The sequence below is a fragment of the Salvelinus namaycush genome, chromosome 7 (assembly GCF_016432855.1).
Source record: "Salvelinus namaycush isolate Seneca chromosome 7, SaNama_1.0, whole genome shotgun sequence".
Lineage (NCBI taxonomy): Eukaryota > Metazoa > Chordata > Actinopteri > Salmoniformes > Salmonidae > Salvelinus > Salvelinus namaycush.
This window is the reverse complement of record NC_052313.1, coordinates 11,882,208-11,905,865: the sequence shown is the minus strand read 5'-3', so window position 1 is coordinate 11,905,865 and position 23,658 is coordinate 11,882,208. Positions and strand designations below refer to the sequence as shown.

At 44.1% G+C, this 23,658-nt stretch overlaps 2 protein-coding genes across 2 annotated transcripts in view; one reads left to right on the top strand and one right to left on the bottom strand.

The window, feature by feature from the left end:
* LOC120050601 (coiled-coil domain-containing protein 191-like) overlaps positions 1-6,776 on the bottom strand; it is a 37,551-nt gene extending 30,775 nt beyond the window's left edge. Inside the window, exons 1-10 of the mRNA XM_038997193.1 lie at positions 6,702-6,776; positions 3,858-3,896; positions 3,584-3,719; positions 3,282-3,434; positions 2,954-3,135; positions 2,506-2,729; positions 2,163-2,316; positions 1,873-2,063; positions 1,282-1,534; positions 270-402 (exon numbers count right to left, since the gene is read on the bottom strand). Of these exons, the coding sequence (XP_038853121.1) occupies positions 270-402; positions 1,282-1,534; positions 1,873-2,063; positions 2,163-2,316; positions 2,506-2,729; positions 2,954-3,135; positions 3,282-3,434; positions 3,584-3,719; positions 3,858-3,896; positions 6,702-6,776 (1,540 nt within the window). The remainder of the gene's footprint in view (positions 1-269; positions 403-1,281; positions 1,535-1,872; positions 2,064-2,162; positions 2,317-2,505; positions 2,730-2,953; positions 3,136-3,281; positions 3,435-3,583; positions 3,720-3,857; positions 3,897-6,701) is intronic.
* A 798-nt stretch (positions 6,777-7,574) lies between these two features.
* LOC120050600 (queuine tRNA-ribosyltransferase accessory subunit 2-like) lies at positions 7,575-23,402 on the top strand. Its single transcript, XM_038997192.1, has 9 exons — positions 7,575-7,631; positions 8,140-8,344; positions 8,446-8,501; positions 9,790-9,866; positions 11,772-11,981; positions 14,988-15,187; positions 18,521-18,672; positions 22,890-23,001; positions 23,132-23,402. The coding sequence occupies exons 2-9, from the start codon at positions 8,145-8,147 to the stop codon at positions 23,400-23,402; spliced, it is 1,278 nt and encodes a 425-aa protein (XP_038853120.1). The 5' UTR covers positions 7,575-7,631; positions 8,140-8,144.
* Positions 23,403-23,658: the final 256 nt, after the last annotated feature.

Genomic DNA, 23,658 nt, shown 5'->3' with positions numbered 1-23,658 from the left:
GTATGTAAACTTCTGACCCACTGGAATTGTGATACAGTGAGTAAGTTAAATAATCTGTCTGTAAACAATTGTTGGAAAAATGACTTGTGTCATGCGCAAAGTAGATGTCCTAACCGACTTGCCAAAACTACAGTTTGTTAACTAGACATTTGTGGAGTGGTTGAAAAACAAGTGTTAATGACTCCAATCTAAGTGTATGTAAACTTCCGACTTCAACTGTAGGTAGGAGTTTCCCCTAATATATTTAAACATTAACTTTGATCACTCACCTGCACTCAGCGCCGCGTTACGCCGTGTCACCTGCCAGGGGAGGGTGTGCAGGACCACAGCCCCCAGCTGTCCGTCCCCTTGACAGGCAGGAGAGGGGGTGGGGCCAGCAGGTCGTGACCCTGGCTGACCTTTCTGCAGAGACAGGAATTGTGAAGTGTACGGGTCACATGGAAATAGGGGAAATGGAATGAAGTTGATCATAAAAAAATACAAATACTGTTTTTCTTGGGAAAAACAATCTCAATTGACATTGAAACAACTAAAACTAAATTAAAACTGTATAGAAATGATAATGACCTACATTTATAGTCTCTTCTAACAGTCATCTAACAAATGCTTGACAGTCAGGGAGCATAGAAAATTCCAACAGTGATAGATATGGGACTAATTTTAAGACATTTTGATGGCAAGGAAATATTATAACCAATTTTAAGTGCGGCCCTCTGTACCTCAGTGAAGACCAAATGTGGCATGCAAAATTAGTTTGACACTTCCTCTCTCCCTCAAGCTCTGTTCCACTATTCAATATCTCCCTTTTTGTCAGTCACTTCCTCTCTCTCTCTCTGAGGAGAAAGCAAACCTTGCAGTGTTGTGAATATTTCATCAACTCCCAGAGAGAAAAGTACGGGCCAACTCATGCGAGGAGAGGAACTCTTAAACAGAACTTGTTTATTCAGTAGATACTGATAGACTAATGCATGACTTTCACCAAATGAATACAAAAGCACATTTTATTGCCTTGCAGATTCATTTTACCATTGCAGAATTAAGCTATCGCTAATATTTAATTCATGACTACAGATCGTTACCACCTTCGGGCTTCTGTCTGTACTGTGATACGCTCCAGCAAATGTGTATCCAATGGGCAGACACAACACTGTGTGTGTGTGTGTGTGTGTGTGTGTCTGAATCTGTATCTGTCATTTTATCTGTGTCCTCCTACGTAGCTATGCCTATACTTTGTTTGTGTTTAACTTTCCTCAGTGGGAGGGCTCTACAAATGTCACTCACCAGTTCTACGGTTTCTGATTGGTCAGAAGGCTCAGGTAGGGCAGTGATTGGCTCAGGAGTATGTGTTTCCTCCATCATCTTGAGTTTCCCAGTTGCCACGGCATTAATCAGGGCGGCCATCTTGCGCCGCGTCTCTTGCTGCTGTGACAACAGCTCCCGGCGTTCTCTCTCCGCCCGACACCACAGCCGCCAATCACTCAGGCATCGTCTTAGCAAACGCCTCCGGTCACTCACCATCGCCACATGGCAGTGTCTGAGGGATTACGCACTATTAGAGACAAAACACCTGGTGTGACTGTGATGAGTTTGAGGGCCAGATTTGCTAATCATCTTCACCAGGTGTTTACAGGCACCTGTTTACTTGGCAAGGCAAAACAAATTACCTGATTTAAAACTGTCTAGGTTTTCTTCCTCAATGTTCAGAAGTCAGCTTCTGTGTTAATATTAAATTCAGCCTGCGCGCCAGTTACGTATAGTTTTCACTTTTTGAACCAAAGTGCGAAACATAAAACTTCACCCTCCCAGAACACCAAGCAAGCTAAATAAAGTATGCAGATTGTAATGTTGGGACAGACTCCATTCTGTGCTTACCTTTTCTGGGTCCGTAACTCCTCCTCTGTTCTCTCCGCTTCCCGCTGCTCTCGCCCTGCCCACACCAGCGCCCGCCAGTCTCGCCACGCCCTCAGCTGTCTCCTCCAATCACAGAGCGCCGCCGCCTTGCCCATCTGCAACCTCCTCTCCAACAGCACTGAGTACCAGCCAGAGAAGTGCCTCTGCAGACACTGAAACACACACCAATGTGTTGTTCAGATGCTGTGAACACTAAGCACACACCACCAACAGAAATCTGTCCTTCCCCTCCACACAAGTATTCTACTAACCTTAAGGTTGTGCATCTGAACCCTGACCTCTGCTTGCTGTAGTCTGAGTGGTCTCTCAGTGTCATGTTGTTTCTGTGCAGTAGAGAATGAAGGGCCTGGCTGGAGTACCAGTGAGCTCTTAGCTGCCGTCTTCCTGGCGATCCTCTCCCTCTCCCTGTGGGGGAGACACCCAGACACAGTCAGCCCTACAGGGCCCTGACCTAGCTCCAAACAGATTGGCTTATTTTAGAGACCCAGCATTCTGAATAAGAGCTCATTGCATGGGCGTGATGCAGGTGATTGTAGGAGTGTGGAAGTAAATGCGTGGTTTTGTTTGTCTTGCTGTTTCCAAAGGTTACTGTACATTTGCCTGGCTAGTTGCTCCAGGTTCCTCCTCTCCTCCGTCTCGCGGCGCAGTCGCACCATCTCCTGCTGCACCATCTCCTCCTGCCTGCGTGCCTCCTGCCTCCTCCACCTCTCCTCCCCCTGCTCCCTCCTCTGCGCCTCCTCCCTGGCCTGCCTCCGCGCCACCCTTTCCCTGTGCAACCTCTCCCGCTCCGCGTCCCGCCGTGCACGGTTCTCACGCACCTGGAATGAGAAAAATGGAAGAATTAGACGTGGATGATGTCATAAGTTCACACCTTCTGCTCTCTTTTAAGTCCAGCTGTTGTAGTAAACAGTTTAATTCACTTCCATTCACTGGGACTTCCATTTGGCTCCCAATGCAGATACTACAGTGTTTTCAACTTTGTCAAAAATCTTGGGAATCCTGAGACTGTCCAATCCTGCATAACGTCTCTCTGGTTCTGTACCTGTCGATGACGTGCCTCCATGGTGAGGCTCGGGTCCCTCCTCATCCTCCTGTCTCGCTCTTCAGAGTCTAGTGCCAGATCCTCCACTATCCCAGAATCCACCACTTCCCGCTCCATGAGGTCTTGAAGGAAGTTGTTAACCGCTGAGCTCTCCTCTTCCTCAGCCAGGTGGAAATACAGGTCTGAGAAAGAGATGGAGGGTGTACTGTATAACATATGGTCCTTATGGACCCACTGACTGTGGTATGATGTATTAACTGAACCCTATATTGTCAAATGGAAGTTAAGAGATAAATGTGTGTTGTTGTGTAGGTTAGTGTCTCTGTACCATCAAAGTTGCTGTAGTCCAGGGAGACAGGCTGGGCAGGTGGCATTGCTTCTGGACTGTTCTTCTCGGGGGAGACAATCACATCCTCCTCTTCCTCCATCTCCAGTTCCAGACGCAACTTGCTGTTCATCCAATCACTAAGAAGAGCCTGAGCTACAGGACAAAAAGAGTCACAAAAAAGGTGTGTGTGTGTGTGTGTGTGTGTGTGTGTGTGTGTGTGTGTGTGTGTGTGTGTGTGTGTGTGTGTGTGTGTGTGTGTGTGTGTGTGTGTGTGTGTGTGTGTGTGTGTGTGTGTGTCCTACCTTCCCCGTATGCTTGGTCATGATCCAGCAGCTGCTCTGTGCTGTGTAGTGCCATTGACTGACTGCTTATCACTGAATGGGGCTTCTTCAGGGAAAAAACTTCACTCACTGCATTGTCTGAGGCCATTTCCACTGTCTGGGGACACAAAAGCACACCTCATGAATACATATGGCCTTATAGACAGATATAGCAGAATAATATCCTCTGCACACAAACAGTCCATCTCTGGTTTCAGGAGGTAAAGATGGACAAAGTGAAAGAAAGAGTTCTCACCTTCATCCATTGGTTGATCTCCCCATTATTGAGCTGCACCTGCTATTGTAGAAAATGACTTATTTATCATGACAAGAGCAGGAGCTCAGACAGTTTCACAGACAGTGAGAGTGGTTAACCGGTGGATGTAAAACAAAGAGAGCCCAGCCAATGCCTAATGTCTGAGGATTATTTCAGATTCATTTCCTATAGCAGTTTTTTTTCTCCTCTTCTAAGAGTGATTCAAGTATCCCTGTGTCACCCTGAGCACCACCAGAGGATCTCCGTTTCATGACTGTCCACAAGAATCCAAACAGGTCAGATCAAGTTTGCAGTGAATAACTTCAATCAGACCCCCTCTCACCCGTAGAGAGGAAGGAAAGAATTAGTGCGGATTAACAAATCACGTCCTGTTGTAAATCAAGGGAGAAGATCCAGGCCTGTGCTCTCCAAATTCACCAAAGGAATGTGGTTTGTCTCAACAGACCTTTTTCCCTCTGAAACTCTAACACATTCAAAAGCAACTACTGGAACAATATTTATAACGTATAACGTGGAGAATGGTCAGAGGCGATCAAAAGAAGACTCATTTTGTGATGTCATAAAAAATGTTATAAAGGAAATACTGTAACTTTGAAAGTATACCCACTACATATATGAAGTTTCCATACTATGCGTTGCGCATGTAATATGAAAAATTATGAAAGTGTTTTTGTTAAGAGAGGGATGTGATGTGAGAAGCTATAAGAGATAATTGTTTTCCATAACTTTGCACAGTGAGTAATCACCGCCCCGGAGTGAGGTCAGAGAGCGTGTCAGCCTGCCGGGACCGCTCTTCGAGCAAACAGTATAAATGATGGGTTAAGGAAAAAACACATTTGACCAGAAAAGTGTGAAGAGGCAGCGGCACGTTTAAAACGGTTTGAACTTTGAATCTCAACACGAGGTGGAGACGATAAAATCACCTCCCGGACAATCCCTGGTACGGCTGTCCTAAGTAAAGTATCTTCGAAAGCGAATTTAAGTAGGACCATCCTGTTACTCTGCTCAAACCATCATATTACGCTACTCTCGTCAAACCACTGGGGAACCATTGATACGGCTGGCTAGCCTATCTTCAAAGAAGCATATTCAAGAGCGAATGGAAGGAAAATGAACTCTATAGTTCTGATCAGTACTACACGACAAGTCACTGGATAACAGACAACTACAAAGAAGGACAACAGTAGAAGACTTGTTGGAACCATTTCGGACAATCAGAGCCTTACAGGCATGCCGCGAAAAGGCTCAACCCCCTTTCCAAGGAGATCTCCGGCGAACCCAGGCATTTCACGTAAATACATTCATGATTTCTTACTTAAAGCGGGCGGCGGTTCGTGTGCAAAGTATATGGTTACTGTAGGTGAAAATAGTCTCTGAATGTACCAATGTTAAGTGTCTCTGTCCCTCTCTCTCTCTCTTCATCTCTTCTTTAACAAGCAGCCATGTTGCCGTCATTCCGCTAGGGACCTGTTTTCAGCGTATTAAATCTTCAGTCAATAACCGGTGCTCGGATTTTTGCAGATGCAAGGAGGTTACGACTGTTCAGAATGGGGATATGATACGAGGTTATGATTAATAAGTTGACTGTTTATAGAGATGATAGGTAAAGATCTTTGAGCTTAATTCGGGAGATGGTAACTCTTTAAAGAATCGCTCTCGTGGTGCCCCAGATCCTAATGAGTTAATTGTTACATTATTAATTTAATCGGGTAACAATTAAACATAGTTAATTAGCTAAATAACAGTCTTCAGATTCATGTTAATTAAAGTCAAGTCACGACATAAAAAAGGCCATTTAAACTGTAAGGGCTTCTTCAGCCTTCTCCAGTCACTGGGATGTATAAATCCATACATTCTGAAGCCCCACTTTATTTCTAAAGATAGCTTTGAGGGCACTTTCATTATGGTTTACCCATCTCGATAGGTTTCTTCCAGTAAGGAAATGTCTGAGAGATGGAGACAGAAAATATGATACAGTTGAATATATTTAAAGGTCCAACACAGCTGTTTTTATCTCAATATTAAATAATTTCTGGGTAACAATTAAGTACCTTGCTGTGATTGTTTTCAATTAAAATGGTAAAAATACAATTTAAAAATTGCTTCTTAGCAAAGAGCAATTTCTCAAGTAAGAATTTAGCTTGGACTGTCTGAGTGCAGAGGGGAACATTGAAAATAAGCTGTTAATGGCGGAGAGGCTTGGAACTCTCTTATTGGTCTATTAACTAATTTGCCACCTGGTGATGTCACCACGCAGGCCAAAACGCCATCCCAACAAAACAGGCTGAAATTTCAGGCGGTCTTTTTAAACAGCTCTTACACTAAAATGGCATTAGCATAATTGTAGCCTGCAGGCTGACTTCGGTTGTCTGGCTTCCAGGTTAAGAAGCGCTGGTGTTAAGAAGCGCGGTGTGGCGGGTCATGTTTCGGAGGACGCATGACTTGACCTTCGCGTCTACCGAGCCCGTTGGGGAATTGCAGTGATGAGACAAGATCGTAATTGGATCGCAATTGGATATCACGAAAAAAGTGGAGTAAAATACAAAAAAAAAATGTAATAAAGGCAAATCATGTTTTTGACTGCACCAGGCCTTTGAAAGTTTTGTTTGCAGTCATGCAGTTTTTGATCATGCATTGAAAGATCAGTTCGAGGTAATCAATTAATGATTTTTGATTCACTTTAAGTTTAGTTGACACTCAACAATATTTTACTTCTTTACCTCATACCTGTCAAAAATAGCAAATTAAACTGTAAACTTCTCTCTCACTCACCCAGACACACACACAGTGCACACATACAGTATATTGACAATAACACCGTACCTTATCTGCAGTGGGCTTTTTAGTCTTAGTAACTCTTTTCCAGCGAAAAATATCAGGGTTATGTGGGTATGCCATTTCTGACGCCAAATTAGCTGCCACTTATTACCTAATTAATACAGAGGAATACAATTGTACTTGGTGCATAATTTATATTAACTACTCATAGCACTAGCTACGCTTACAGCAAAAAAAATACTTAGTTAGAAGTCTAATTTTGCACTGAAATAGGTATCTGAAGCTAATCCAAAAGTGATGTAGCTAGCTCCATGCTGTTCTGCTGTTTGCTAGTGCGCTGAAAATAGAACGAGATGTCTTGGTAATGTAGTCAATAGCCACGTTTCTCAAACGCACTGTTTGCTTGACAGTGGCATTAGTAAACTACAAGTCCCATTCCAACCTTTTTTCAACAGAAGCGTCCCTTTGGTAACTATAGTAACTTTGGATCCCTCCCCAAATGTTGAACGTTTGACTGTGTTGTAAAAATAGACCCCAAATCAACCTTGATTGAATTTGCAAAAGTCCACACAGCATTATCATAGTCCCACAGAAAGGGTTTGCAGATGTTATAATGTATGCACACACTGTTTATTCAACAGCAAATTAGGTTTTGTAATGAGAGCTCTGCAAATTGTCACTAGTTACCACAGCCACAAAGTCAAAATATCGTACACATTTATGTAAACTAAGATGTGCTTTTTAGTCTTAATTTAAGGTTAGGTTTAGGCATACGGTTAGGGGCAGCAACAGATTTTAATAAGATAAATTGTACAAATAGGCGAGCTTCAACCATAATTATGAATGGGGATTTGTTAAATAGTGACGACCCTCTCTCTGCAAGCTCCGAAAATGATGACGTATAATGGAAGTGACTGGAGTGCGTGCGCCGTTCATAACTCCGCGACGTGTAGTTTTCACGTGCTTTGGTTCCTGGTAAGCGAAAGATGCTTAATGTTCAATTACTATGTTTTGAAAATATCAAAACGTTACTTTATCCTGTTGAGCTTTGTCTAGGTTTTCGAAAATCAGACAAATGTAAACATTTATTATGCTGGACTATTAAAAACGCCACTGAATTTAGCTACAGTAGTGATAGCGATTGCTAACAACATCGTCAAGCTAGCCAGTTGTTTTCCCATTTTGGCCATAGTATGTATGGACAAACATTTAAACCGTAAACATCTGTTAATTACTGGCATCATCCGTTTCTATTATGTTCTATTATATGCTTATAATATGCCTTTCTACTTGCACCACAAATGTCAATACTCCATCTTTCACACTTGCGTGTTAGAGGGCATCAAATCTGTGATGCATTGTGGGTATATTTTGACTGACTGATCTACAAATAATGAGTAGTAGATCAGTCAGTCGATATCAAACAAGCCCACTCTCTTTCATCATCTGTCATCATCCCCCTTGTTTTGCTCCTGTCTGTCAGGCAGGATGAAGTTGGAGCTGTCCCTGGTGGTGCAGGGCTGTCGGCTAGGTGTGTTGACGGGACTGGGCAGGGCAGGACAGCACTCCCTAGAGGTGCCGGGGTGCCTGCTGTACACCCGCTGCGGCACCGTGCCACACCTCACCCAGGACACTTTGCACACACTGAACAACCTGCCCTCTGTCACACAGCTCACCCTGAACACACTGTGAGAGCCTCTTCCATTAGCACACTCTTTCCCTGTCTCTCTCTAACACACACACATCAAAATAGTATTTCAAGTACTTGCTTTGTGTGTACTTCCTTTAGAGCGGAACACCAGGAAGTATTGGAGGAGTTCAAGGAGGGAGTCAGGAAGTTTGCAGGTTGGCACTGACTATTCTTGTTGATATTATGCCTCACTACGGGTGAATATAATTTGTGGAACATTGCAACAGGAATCTGTTCCAAAAACTTGGTAAAGTACAAGGTTGCCAACAAACAACGCATACAAAGTAGCATGCTCAATTCACCTAGCTAACTAGCTGCCGAATAGGCATCAATTCAATAAGGTAGCTTATTCTTAGTGTTTGTCCATAGGCTACCAGAGTGAGGACAGACATTTTTCGGAATAAACAAGGTGAGTGAAAAACTTAATGAAATAGCCCACGCCCTACCCGGTATCTTATTCTGCCGCTATACAACTTTGTATGCGTTGTTTGTTGGCAACCTTGTAATTTAAGAAGTTTTTGTAACAGATTCCTGTTTGAACGTTCCACAAATTATACCCACCAACTCACTACATCTACTGTCCGCTCTACACTGACTGTGCCGTTGCAGTAGGAAAGTCGAACATGTCATGCATTCATATGCTTAGAGCATATCCAATTAGACATGCTTTACTGAGTGACCACACATTAATGAAAGTAAGTGAAAGTGTCTTTAGTTTTTAACATGAACACATGTACAGAACTTTCTATACATTTTGTCTCAGCTTAACTAGAAAGCAGTTGACATAAAGAGAAAAGTACATCACTTCGTTGCTGAATATTTGAATGGAAGAGGCAGAAGTGCATTGTTGAAAAGCACAATCGGCCTTAGCCCTTTCTTAGAGCTCTGAATGTATGCTTCATAAGTCCCGAATAGCTTTGAAACAGCCCTCATGTAGGAAAGTCAAAAGTCATCACTCTTTAACAGAGATGGCTGGCTGTAGTGTGGCACCACTGAGCTGTTTCCTGCCCCTGGGCAAGCCAAGTTGAAATGAGAAAATATAATTAGCGTCCCAGCACTTGTTCACACGCAGGAAATTATTACATTGTGTCTTGAGGCAGGGAGGGAGCAACCTGATTGGGTAATTAAAAGTGATCGTGCCACCGCCTGCAAGTGCTTATTGCTTTTGTTTAGGTTCTGGTTTTGTCACCTTCTGATCTTCTCTCACAGCTGGCCTCTGATAAGGCCACGCCTCCTCTCTTGCATGGCTTCCAGTGTGTATTTAACAGAATGAACTAACTATCTGACATTACCAACAAATCTATGTATCTGCCTCCTGCTGCTGTGTAGACTATTAGTCGATGCGTCTTTTACTCATGCTACTGGACCGGCTGTGCTGTGTGTTCTGCAGTAGGATGAATGAAGTGTTATGCATGCTTTAATACTGCGGTTTACCTTTCACAGGTCTTCATGACACAGTGTTGTACTGCTCCCTCCACGACCCTGCTACCTCATGCCCCCCAGGTCACATCACCAACAAGGTCAGAGGTCATGTTTGAGGTTCTACTTATCCAGCAAAAATGATATTTTAGACTAAGCATTGGTGTCTGTCTAAATGCTTTACATTTCTGGGAGTTAAGTGTGATTGTGTGTGTGTAGTTGTATGTGTCAGAGTTGACACTAACAACATAGATTGTTATAACTACAGTGCATTTGGAAAGTATTCAGACCCCTTAACTTTTTCCACATTGTTACATTACAGCCATATTTTAAAATGTATTACATTTTGTTTCTCATAAATCTACCCCACAATGACAAAGCAATAACTTTGATTTTTTAAATGTTTGCAAATTTATAAAAAATAAAAAAAATAAACAGGAAAAATGTAATTTACGTAAGTATTGAGACCCTTTACTCAGTACTTTGTTGAAGCACCTTTGGCAGCGATTACAGCCTCAAGTCTTCTTGGGTATGACGCTACAAGCTTGGCACACCTGTATTTGTGTAGTTTCTCCCAGTCTTCTGCAGATCTTCTCAAGCTCTGTCCGGTTGGATGGGGAGTGTCATTACACAGCTATTTTCAGGTCTCTCCAGACATGTTTGATCCGGTTCAAGTCCAGGCTCTGGCTGGGCCACACAAGGACATTCAGAGACTTATCCCGAAGCCACTCCTGCGTTGTCTTTTCTGTGTGCTTACAGTTGTTGTCCTGTTGGAAGGTGAACCGTCACCCAAGTCTGAGGTCCTGAGCGCTCTAGAGCAGGTTTTCATCAAGGATCTCTCTGTACTTTGCTCCGTTCATCTTTGCCTCGATCCTGACTAGTCTCCCAGTCCCTGCCACTGAAAAACATCCCCACTGCATGATGCTGCCACCATGATTCACTGTAGGGATGGTGTCTGGTTTCCTCCAGATGTGACGCTTGGCATTCAGGCCAAAGAGTTCAAACTTGGTTTCATCAGACCAGAGAATCTTGTTTCTCATGGTCTAAGACTCCTTTAGGTGCCTTTTGGCAAACTCCAAGTGGGCCTTTTACTGAGGAGTGGCTTCCGTCTGGCCACTCTACCATAAAGGCCTGATTGGTGGAGTGCTGCAGAGATGGTTATCCTTCTGGAAGGTTCTTCCATCTCCATACAGGAGCTTTGTCAGAGTGACCATTGGGTTCTTGGTCACCTCCCTGACCAATGCCCTTCTCCCCCGATTGCTCAGTTTGGCCGGGCGGCCAGCTCTTGGAAGAGTCTGGTGGTTCCAAACTTATTCCATTTAAGAATGAGGGAGGCCGGTGTGTTCTTGGGTACCTTCAATGCTGCAGAAATGTTTTTGGTACCCTTCCGCAGAACTGTGCCTCGACACAATCCTGTCTCGGAGCTCTACGGAGAATTCCTTCCACCTCATGGCTTGGTTTTTGCTCTGACATGCACTATCAACTGTGGGACCTTATATCGACAGGTGAGTGCCTTTCTAAATCATGTCCAATCAATTGAATTTACCACAGGTGGACTCCAAGTTGTAGATACATCTCAAGGATGATCAATGGTAACAGGATGCACCTGAGCTCAATTTCGAGTCTCATAGCAAAGGGTCTGATTACTTATGTAAATAAGGTGTTATTAATTTGTAATACATTTGCAAAATCCATTTTAAAATAAGGCTGTAATGTAACAAAATGTGGAAAAAGTCAAGGTGTCTGAATACTTTCCTAAAGCACTGTATATCAAGATAGTTTTGGGAACAGAAAACCGTATTAAGATCAAATGTTTTATCGGTGAGAAAATGTGCAGAATGTCGGCCAAAACCCTTCTCATTCCATCTTCTCCCACTGCCGGCCACTGTGCTTCCTTTCATCACCATATTTGCTACTGAGAGGAAACGCCAAGAGGATGAATTACATCCGGTGAATTATCTGGCTCGTTATTCTATCTGCGCTAACACTGTCTGTGTTTGTTCCAGACGGTGTCTGTGTGGGGTAGTGGCGGTCGTATTGAGCTGACGGTTGCGAAGTTCATGGCTCTTCAGAAGGCTGTCCAGCCAGACCTGTACCAGAGCATGGCAGACGGAGAGACTTGGCAGATCAACACTTCTCGCAAGAGGGTCCGCAAGTCAGTGGACCGCACCCTGGCCCACCTGGATGAGTGTCTGCTGCTCCACCACAAAACACAGGTCTGTCTGGGACTGATGCTGCTGGAGCCTCACACAAGGCCATGATGATGCTCCCAGTATTAGAGGAATTCAATTAAAAGCTTCACTTACATTTATAAGTATACTGTACAGACACGGGCTACTTTTACTGTCAAAATATCTCTGTCTCTCTCTCACCCTTTCCAGTGTGTTTACGGTCATGAAAATCCTGGAAAAGTCATGGAATTTTAATATAAAATCCGAAAAAGTTTAGGAAAAGTCATAGAATTAATTACATTTCTGTTTAATGTAATTTATTTATTCACAGTTATATATTTTAACAGTCAAATAAACATATCAGCCAGGTTCGAAATGACAAAGTGTGTCTGTTTGTGTGAGACGAGTGGGCTCTTGCTCAAGGAGAGAGAGACAGTCGGACAAATCAGCAGCAGCAGGTAGCAGGCCTATAAAATGTGATAGAGAACAGACTAACTAGGTAGGTAGACAATTCAAAACATACAGTTGGAAGTTTACATACACTTAGGTTGGAGTCATTAAAACTTGTTTTTCAACCACTCCACAAATTTCTTGTTAACAAACTAGTTTTGGCAAGTCGGTTAGGTTATCTACTTTGTGCACGACACAAGTAATTTTTCCAACAATTGTTTACAGACAGATTATTTCACTTATAATTCACTGTATCACAATTCCAGTGGGTCAGAAGTTTACACACACTAAGTTGACTGTGCCTTTAAACAGCTTGGAAAATTCCAGAAAATTAAAATCAAAAGAAATCAGCCAAGACCTCAGGAAAAGAATTGTGGACCTCCATAAGTCTGGTTCATCCTTGGGAACAATTTCCAAACGCTTGAAGGTACCACGTTCACCTGTATAAACACCATGGGACCACACAGCCGTCATACAGCTCAGGAAGGAGACGGGTTCTGTCTCCTAGAGATGAATGTACTTTGGTGCAAAAAGTGCAAATCAATCCCAGAACAAAAGCAAAGGACCTTGTGAAGATGCTGGAGGAAACGGGTACAAAAGTATCTATATTCACAGTAAAACGAGTCCTATATCGACAACCTGAAAGGCCGCTCAGCAAGGAAGAAGCCACTGCTCCAAAACCGCCATAAAAAACCCAGACACGGTTTGCAACTGCACATGGGGACAAAGATTGCAGTTTTTGGAGAAATGTCCTCTGGTCTGATGAAACAAAAATAGAACTGTTTGACAATAATGACCATCGTTATGTTTGGAGGAAAAAGGGGGAGGCTTGCAAGCCGGAGAACACCATCCCAACCGTGAAGCACAGGGGTGGCAGAATCATGTTGTGGGGGTGCTTTGCTGCAGGAGGTACTGGTGCACTTCACAAAATAGATGGCATCATGAGGCAGGAAAATTATGTGGATATATTGAAGCAACATCTCAAGACTTCAGTCAGGAAGTTAAAGCTTGGTTGCAAATGGGTCTTCCAAATGGACAATGACCCCAAGCATACTTCCAAAGTTGTGTCAAAATGCTTAAGGACAACAAAGTCAAGGTATTGGAGTGGACATCACAAAGCCCTGACCTCAATCCTATAGAAAATGTGTGGGCAGAACTGAAAAGGCGTGTGCGAGCAAGGAGTCCTACAAACCCGACTCGGTTACACCAGCTCTGTCAGGAGGAATGGACCAAAATTCACCCAACTTATTGTGGGAAGCTTGTGGAAGGCTACCCAAAACGTTTGACCCAAGTTGAACAATTTAAAGGCAATGCTACCAAATACTAATTGAATGTATGTAAACTTCTGACACACTGGGAATGTGATGAAAGAAATAAAAGCTGAAATAAATAATTCTCTCTACTATTATTCTGACATTTTCACATTCTTAAAACAAAGTGGTAATCCTAACTGACCGATTTTTTACTAGGATTAAATGTCAGGAATTGTGACAAACTGAGTTTAAATGTATTTGGCTAAGGTGTATGTAAACTTCCGACTTCAACTGTATTTTGTACCCGCTAGTTAACCGTTAAGCTATACATGTTCACTGACACTTGTGAATAAGGCCATACCGTCGTGTGTGTTTTGTCCAATATTTTTATTTTATTTTTAATCCCCCAGCCCCACAGGAAGGCTTTTGGTAGGCCATCATTGTAAAAAAAAATATATATATATATATAATTATTTGTTTTACTGACTTGCCTAGTTAAATAAAACTAAATGCAAAGTTGATTTACTTTTTTGAACTAATTATTTGATTCATTTCAACAATTTTTTAATGAAACGAACAATTGACTTTGCCATTTTATTAGTTGGGGTTCGGTTGAATCACGTTGAATTGAATCATGTGAATCAGAATAATTTGAATCGGGAACATTTCATTTTTGGAAAATTTGTGAGATGTACCATTTTATTTTGGATTATGTGGATCTTATTTTGTAGATGCATCCAGTTTATGAGGCATTGTAACTCAATAGATGCTAGTCAGCCTGCAAAGTAAACACTTCTAAGGTAGCTAAATAGGACTGAAGAAAATGTGTGGATTCTTTATCTATAATATATTGAATGAGTGACTTACTTAAAAAAGGCATAAAATGTATTTGGTTGCAATGTTTTACATCAAGGGTGGTCAACCATCCTCCAGGAGAGCCAATGGGTGTACAGGCTTTTATTATTGTCCTCCTCTAGCAAACTACATTTTAGAAGTAAGCTGCTCAACCGACCCTGATAAACTGTCTGACGTGTTTGAGCAGGGCTTGATCAGAAGCCTGCACACCCAGTAGCTCTCCAGTCTGAGGGTTGACCACATGTTTTATACAGTTGCCTAACAGGTATTCTACTTTGTGGGAGGTGCCTTGCTCAGAGACAGGAGATGGTACATGGAATCAGAGAGCAGCCTCCCAGTGTTGATACCACATTACGCTTACTATTTTAGACCTTCTGTACATAGAGAGGCCGCCAATTGTTGGTCATGGAAATCTGGTTAAAAGTCATGGAGAAGTCATACAATTCCATCTGTCAAAATGTGTATGAACCCTGTCTTTCTCTGTGGTCTCCAGGAGCTGAGTGGGGTGGAGGTGTTGGGGGTGGTGGAGGGAGGAGATGTGCTGGAGGAGAGGGTGCGGTCGGCCAGGGAGACGGCCAAGCGGCCAGTAGGAGGATTCTGTCTGGACGGGCTCCATACTGCAGCCATGGAGACACACCTCCGGACCCAGCTCATCACTGCCGTCATCAAGGAGCTGCCTGAGGACAAACCCAGGTGTGTGTGTGGTCCACCCTTAAACAAATGTTCGTCTTATAAAGGCTATATAGCATACAAAAACTCTTCATAGGCACTACATGGATGCATCACAGACCCCTTTCTGTGTTAGAAAATATTGTTTCACAAGGGCAATGCGCAGAAGTTGGTGGCAGAACACATGGGAGTTCTTAATAGTTCATATTTATTTGCTTATGAGTGTATTTCACACTACTTTTGGATTATAATTGGATTTTAAAGCTTGCATGAATGTCCTGTTTAATATAATGTTTGCGTCATCATCGCAAATCAACTGAATTATACTTAAAAACCCATTTGCTAGCTTTTGTTACAGCCAATGTCAATGAGCGTTAGCATTCTAGCTAACAAATGCTGCATCCAAAATAGTTATTTTGCAAAGATAACAACCAAATATAATCTTAGCTAATGTTCAAGCAATAATCAAAACATTTTAATCGTATGAGAACCCCAAAAAGTTATTTTGTTTAGAAGTAATACAAACGTAAATCTGTTGAATGGGCGCAGATGGCGATGGCTCCCTCACTGCAGCCAAGAGTTGCTCGCATCTGTGCGTGACATCAGTGTGTCGTGTACTGGAAAGGGGTCTATAAGCTTGTGACATAACAGCTCCCTCTGTAGGGGGCATTGGCAGGAATGACATATCCCACTATGTTTTGTCTATTATGACTAAACTGTCAAAACAGAACGATGTGCTCTTTGTCAGCACATTGTGTGTGTGTGCTGCAGCTCTGCCTCAGGCAGCTGCTCTCTCCCACTCTCTCTCTCCCTCCTCTCGGCTGCTTCACGGCAGTAAAAGTTAGTTGGTAAATCTATCAACATCTCTCAGAGGAAAAACTGAGGCTGCCTTTAAAAAAGTATCTGAATATGTTGCTAATCGCTTTCAGAGGGAAGAAAAGTTGCTGGCAGGAGTCTGAAATGTCACAATGACATATATCAAAGCTACAGAGTTGGCAACCCTTCCCATTAACGCTTCATACGCTCTAGCTAGCGAAGTCTAGCCTAAAATCAGGTTTAAGTGCCCCTCCACACCAGCTCCAGTTGCCAGCTTTTCCCCTTCTTACTCACCCTGTCTACACCTACACTCCCATAAACCCTAAATATGAATGCACCTTCATCCCACTCTCTCTCCTTCCCTGACTCACTCCTCCTCCCCTTACAGCACCAATTATTTGTGTTTCTCCTTCCCTCACTCCACCCCCCAAAGCAGGATGCTCTTCAAAAACAATCCATACCTCCTTTAACACTTTTTAATTATCTCCCTCTCCACTCCTCTCGGTCTCTTCCCTCCTCTGTTCCAGTCTGTCTATTCCCTCTCTCTACTCCTCTCGGTCTCTTCTCTCCTCTGTTCCAGTCTGTCTATTCCCTCTCTCTACTCCTCTTTGTCTCTCGTCTGCAGTCTGGCTCTTCTCTCTCGCCACTCAGACTGATTTTAGAATGTACAGCAGGGACCAGGTGAGGGGTGAGGACTGACTGACCAATTAATGGCTATAATTGAGTGATCATGTGACACCTGTGAAAACCAGGGGTTGGAAACGGTTCAGGGAACAGAACCGAAAAATAAATACATTTTTAGAGTAACAGAATCAGAACCAGGAAGAAAAGTCATCTATATTGTGCAGTGCATGTTTAGGCTACCTGCCCCTCCCCCCGCCGAAGCTTAGGCCAAGGTAGCCAAAGTGTGATTCCGAAATTAGGGAGAAATGTTTAATTAGAGAAGAATGGATGAACTTTTTCCATGCTAGTTACGGATGCTATAGTTATCACGTTTCACATTGGATTTATTAACTACGAAAAGGTAAGACGTGTTTTTAATTATTGTGCCGCTCTGCACACACAAGCTTGTTAGCTAGCCTGTCCCAACACTAAGCCAAGTCTCTGCAGTGTAAAGACATTCAAAGTTCTTTCATAGAAGCTGCTCCTTCCTAGGTATAATTCTGTGGGCCTAGTTCAGATAATGCATGTCATAACAATGCCCTCCTCCACCCTCTCTCGCCCTCTCCCCACCCTCAAAATTTCAGTCGTATCTCGCGCCCTATACTTGTCTGTCCATAGTGCATGTAAACAACTATAGCCTAGGCAGCCGATAGCGCCCATGCATCGGCTGCCTAGACTAAAAAAACTATAACTTGCCCGCTTATAGCAAGCTGCTCTGTCCGCACTGATTGGTGAAGTAATTTAAGGTCGAGCTAATGTAATTTTTTTTTTTACAGAAACCAACAAAGCAACGATATAACCGGTACTGGTTCTGGACTTTATTTTGCAGGTCGGAACAGTGGAACGGAACTTAACGAACTAAAAGTTTGGAAAAATAATTTCAGTTCCAACCCCTGGTGAAAACACGGCGACCCCCACCCCACCACCCATATTATACACTATTATTAAATCCAACCCCGCACACACTCAACCCTAAAACCCCCTAGTGGACTGCTGTTACTCTTACAGTGGGAGACTAAGAGGAAGACGGACACCCCTCCCTCTATCCTTCCATCACTCTGCGCTCATAATGCTCACTCAGAATCTCCAGGAAACCATGGCAACCCCTGCCATCCCTTCTGGGAGCCATGGCAACCCCGTTCCCACTCTTCTTCCAGCCACACTGGGAATACTGGTCTGGCTAGAGAGTAGACTCCCCACTGAACTCAGCCTGCTTCCCAGTGCCCCGGTGCTGGGGAGACCTCTGTCCTATTCCTCCTTGCCCTGGAGGTGAGGGAGCCGACTGGGGCTCTGGGGTGGAGAAGGAGTAGTGGAGAGAGACAGTGGTGCTGCAGGTCGTATCAGAGACCCCCAGACGCTCCCTTTGGGCCGTACTACGTTTCCTTAATGAAAAGAGGCTCCATCGGGCCTGTGCTGGGTCAGCCTGCCCCTGAGTTGTGGTGGTGCTGGGATATCCACTCCCGCCCTCTGGCCACCATTATGGGATGGTAAATTAGTTTGACCCTGGAAACTCGAGGCAGTGGAGTAGACAGAGTGAGGGTGAAAAGTGAGTTATTTTGAGACCGAGGTGGTTTAGTGGGGAATGGGTTTCAGGAGGATGGGGGGATGCAATCTGTTTTTTTCTGTCTGCTATGAGCATGCATGTGTTCTGTGTATGGATGTTCAGTTTTTGTATTGATTTTGGTGTGTGTGTGCGTGTGAGAGAGAGAGAGAGAGAGAGGGAGAGATGCTGCATCTGTAGTGCTTCAGGGATAACACTGATAGAAAAGAGAGATGGGTAAGAGTTTCTTTCAGTTTGTCTGATAATTCAATCATTGATCAACAGTGTAATACGTTTCTGTCTGTTTGCCCGCCTGCCTCTCTCTTTCTGTCTGTCAGGCTGCTGCAGGGTGTGGGGCGGCCAGACGAGGTGCTGGCGTGCGTGGAGGTGGGAGTGGACCTGTTTGAGAGCTTCTTCCCCTTCCAGGTGACAGAGCGAGGCTGTGCTCTCACCTTCCCTTTCAACATCACCACTGACCCAGAGGCAGCAGGTACAGGTGTACAGGCACCCCCAACAGGTCTGTGTGTTCCATAAGCGCCAAATAGCTGACTACTAACCCTTATGTGGCCAGCTACTTGAATGACTTAAACAAATGGGGGTGCATCAGATGCCACCCAATTCAATTATTTTCATTCTGCTGCCTACTTGTGATGTTTTGAGAACACATTAACAGCTGTGATGCAGTACTGTCAGAACCATGGACCACTGACAGCTGTGATGCAGTACTGTCAGAACCATAGACCACTGACAGCTGTGATACAGTACTGTCAGAACCATAGACCACTGACTGCTGTGATGCAGTACTGTCAGAACCATGGACCCGCTCCACACTGACAGGTGTGATACAGTACTGTCAGAACCATAGACCACTGACCGGTGTGATGCAGTACTGTCAGAACCATAGACCACTGACAGCTGTGATGCAGTACTGTCAGAACCATGGACCACTGACAGGTGTGATGCAGTACTGTCAGAACCATGGACCACTGACAGGTGTGATGCAGTACTGTCAGAACCATAGACCACTGACCGGTGTGATGCAGTACTGTCAGAACCATGGACCACTGACAGGTGTGATGCAGTACTGTCAGAACCATAGACCACTGACCGGTGTGATGCAGTACTGTCAGAACCATGGACCACTGACAGCTGTGATGCAGTACTGTCAGAACCATGGACCCGCTCCACATTGACAGGTGTGATACAGTACTGTCAGAACCATGGACCCGCTCCATTCAGCCCCTTTCACTACCTTGTTTTGCTACAGTGGTTACAGCTCTGAAACACTGGATAGGTGTCGTCATGAAGGAGAAACATCCTCTGGGCCTGGTTGTAGGTCTGCCTAAGCCTGTAGCATTATATTGTTACACCTATCCGGACCTTTCAGAACCCGTGTCGGACTCGTCGTGTGTGTGTGTGATGGTGTCAGTGACTAACGTGACAGACAGTGTTTTGTTAAAATGATGTCTGTGACGTTAGGTTGATGATTTGTGTGGGATTGATACTAATCCCAGTACGCTCGTTGCGTTGATTTGAAAATGTACAGTGGCTTGCGAAGTATTCACCCCCTTTGGCATTTTTCTTATTTTGTTGCCTTACAACCTGGAATTAAAATTGATTTTAGGGGGGTTTGTATCATTTGATTTACACAACATGCCTACCACTTTGAAGATGCAAAATATTTTTTATTATGAAACAAACAAGAATTATTATAAAAAAAAATATTAAACTTGAGTGTGCATCTATTCACCCCCCCCAAAGTCAATACTTTGTAGAGCCACCTTTTTTGCAGCAATTACAGCTGAAAGTCTCTTGAGGTATGTCTCTATAAGCTTGGAACATCTAGCCACTGGAATTTTTGTCCCTTCTTCAAGGCAAAACTGCTCCAGCTCCTTCAAGTTGGATGGGTTCTGCTGAGGTACAGCAATCGAAGTCATAACACAGGTTCTCAATTGGATTGAGGTCTGGGATTTGACTAGGCCATTTCAAGACATTTAAATGTTTCCCCTTAAACCACTCAAGTGTTGTTTTAGCAGTATGCTTTGGGTCATTGTCCTGCTGGATGGTGAACCTCTGTCCCAGCTTAAATCTCTGGAAGACAAACAGGTTTCCCTCAAGAATTTCCCTGTATTCAGCGCCATCCATCATTCTTTCAATTCTGACCCGTTTTCCAGTCCCTGCCGATGAAAAACATCCCCACAGCATGATGCTGCCACCACCACCGTGGGGATTGTGTTCTCGGGTGATGAGAGGTGTTGGGTTTGCGCCAGAAATAGCGTTTTCCTTGATGGCCAAAAAGCTCAATTTTAGTCTCATCTGACCAGAGTACCTTCTTCCATATGTTTGGGGAGTCTCCCATATGCCTTTCAGTGAACACTCAGTGTTTGCTTATTTTTTTCTTTAAGCAATGGCATTTTTCTGGCAACTCTTCTGTAAAGCCCAGCTCTGTGGAGTGTATGGCTTAAAGTGGTCCTATGTACAGATACTCCAATCTCCGCAGTGGAGCTTTACAGCTCCTTCAGGGTTATCTTTGGTCTCTTTGTTGCATCTCTGATTAATGCCCTCCTCGCCTGGTCGGTGAGTTTTGGTGGGCGGCCCTCTCTTGGCAGGTTTGTTGTGGTGCTATATTCTTTCCATTTTTTAATAAGGGATTTAATGGTGCTCCGTGGGATGTTCAAAGTTTCTGATATTTTTTTGTAACCCAACCCTGATCTGTACTTCTCCACAACTTTGTCTCTGACCTGTTTAGAGAGCTCCTTGGTCTTCATGGTGCCGCTTGCTTGGCGGTGTCCCTTGCTTAGTGATGTTGCAGACTCTGGGGCCTTTCAGAACAGGTGTATATATTCTGAGATGTGACACTTAAATAAAGTCCACCTGTGTGCAATCTAACTAATTATGTGACTTCTGAAGGTAATTGGTTGCACCAGATCTTATTTAGGGGCTTCATAGCAAAGGGGGTGAATACATATGCACACACCACTTTTCCGTGTTTTATTTTTTTGCATTTCACTTCACCAATTTGTACTATTTCGTGTATGTCCATTACATGAAATCCAAATAATAATCCATTTAAATTACAGGTTATAATGCAACAAAATAGGAAAAATTACAACGAGGATTAATACTTTTGCAAGGCACTGTACATGATTAAACATTACAGTGGGCTCTCATGGGCGAAGGCTGTGATCACGCTGTTGAAGATAATTGATGTTAATCAGTATGATGAGGAGGATGATGAAGTTAAGAGTCATGGGGCGTTGGGGTTTCCCCTCACCGCAGGGAGTCCAGCAGAGTCCAGCAGTCTCTAATTCACTCAGATCCTTCTGCCACTGTAGACAGATCTCTCTGTTGAAGAGAGGCTTCTTTGGCTTAACATCATGAATTAATCAACTAACTTTGTTCCCAACCAGCTTCCAGTTCAATACCACTGGGAATTATGGCAGCAAAGACCAGCGAGTGTTTTTTTGTGTGTGTGTGTTTTTTAATTACTGTGTGAATATGATAGAAAGTGTCTTTCTTTATAATTGCGTCCCTTGCTGTGTGTGTGAACAAGATAAATAGAGACGTGTGTGTGTGTGTTTGCGGGGATAAGATGCCGTATGCGTTTTCTAGCCCTCGGTTAAATCAAATAAATGAGTGGAGATACAAACCCAACAGGTCAGATGGTGAAATTAAATCAATGAACGATGTCACTGTTACCCCAGTAAACTGATTACATCACGCCCTGCCGTTAATCTCTGATAAAGGAAAAGAAAACAATATGATTGAAGCCTCCCGTGGGATTTTCCCTTTGAGAACTGTAAACGTTTTTATATCAGGCCAAAGTAACAGATTCAGAAGTTGAGGATCAGACCGATTTAAGTATCAGATAGCACTAATCGATTCTGCACGGGGGAGTGTAACGAGGTTCACTGGAGGTGAGTGTTAGGACAGGACTGGGGTCCATCAGCGAATGAGGAGACAGCATCCAAATCCCCCCTCAGCTAATTAGAGGGCTCTGTGGGGAGGTGGTGTCACAGCCCTCACCCCAATCTTCCTCTTCTCTGGCACCACAGGCCCTCGTCTTACAACCTGCCATCCTTGCCCTCTCTCTCATTCTCGCTATCCTCCCTTTCTCTTCAGATCACTCCCTCTATTCTCCATCCCTCCATCCCTTTTTTCCCCTCTCTCCTGCCATCTGTCAAACTCATCTTCCCTCTCTTTACTATCATTCCCTCCTGACCTGACTTGTCTCTCGCTCTCTCTCCTCTCCATTTTTCACCTCCTTTGCCCCCCCCCCCGTCCTGTTGTTTTCTCCACTCTTGTTTTCACCTTTAACTCGGGCTCTCTCTGTCACACTGACTGGATCATTCTGTTTGCCCTTCAGTTGACCTCAGCTGCTCTCTCTAGATGGAAGTGCCTGATAACAATTTAATGAAGCTGTTGGGTGAGGAATTTCCCTTGTGTGGGGGGGATGCTTTTGTGGGTGAATGTGGGTTTTGGTGGACGGGGCCTTGAATTCAGCAAATACTGGTATTCCTTTGTGGGAAAGGAGAAGATCGTGAAATTGCAACACAATGGGCCATAATTGGTTTAGGATGTATGGTTTTAGGACATGATCTGACTGCTATGGACTTTGGAATGTGTGGGTTTAGTAAATGGATCAGATTGGTGTAGTTGAATGGGTGTAGCCAAAGGGATTGATTTGATTGGTGTGTATTTTGGCAGTTGTGGAGTTGGACAAGTCCGAAGCTGCTGTAGGTCAGAAGAATGGAACTGATAATCGCCAAGAAGACCAAACCAAGATGACTCCTTTTGAGATCAACCTGAAAGATAAGAGGTTTGTGTCCATTAGTGTTTGTGCCAGTTGGTGTGTGCACGTGTGCCTCTGTCCCTCTCACTCTATTCTAAGGAATGTGTGTGTGTTCCTGTTTCATCTGTGTCCGTGTGTGTGATCCTCTGCTCTCCAGGTACAGAGACGACTTCAGTCCCCTGGTGGAGGGGTGTGGCTGCTACTGCTGCAGGAACCACCAGAGGGCATACCTACACCACCTGCTGGTGACCAATGAGCTGCTGGCTGGAGTACTGCTCATGCTCCACAACACGGCCCACTACTGCGCCTTCTTCACCGCCATCAGGGGGGCGCTAGCCAGCGACAAGCTGGACCACCTCAAGAAAAGAGTACTAGAAGGACAAGGCAAGGGGATGAGCGGGGAGGGTGCAGGGGAGAAGGATGGATAGGTTTGTTGGAGAGGTGAGGGTGGGGAGAAGGATGGATAGGTTTGTTGGAGAGGTAAGGGTGGGACAGGGAGGAGGGTGGGGAGAAGGATGGATAGGTTTGTTGGAGAGGTAAGGGTGGGGCAGGGGAGAAGGTGGGAGGAATGGAGGGAGTGATCCAGGTGAAAGTGTTGGGAGACCTTTTCTCTCCTTCCTTGAGGAGAATCTGTGGGTTTGAAAGGTGGCTAGATGAAGGCAAAGTTTCTGTTTAATTGCACTC

What these genes read in the sequence shown, in the direction of transcription:
- LOC120050600 (XM_038997192.1), top strand. Translation starts at nt 8,145, where the DNA reads ATGAAGTTGGAGCTGTCCCTGGTGGTGCAGGGCTGTCGGCTAGGTGTG. An exon ending in CAGGTCACATCACCAACAAG is followed by an intron (nt 9,867 to 11,771) that starts GTCAGAGGTCAT and finishes TGTTTGTTCCAG; the next exon opens with ACGGTGTCTGTGTGGGGTAG. An exon ending in CTGCCTGAGGACAAACCCAG is followed by an intron (nt 15,188 to 18,520) that starts GTGTGTGTGTGG and finishes TCTGTCTGTCAG; the next exon opens with GCTGCTGCAGGGTGTGGGGC.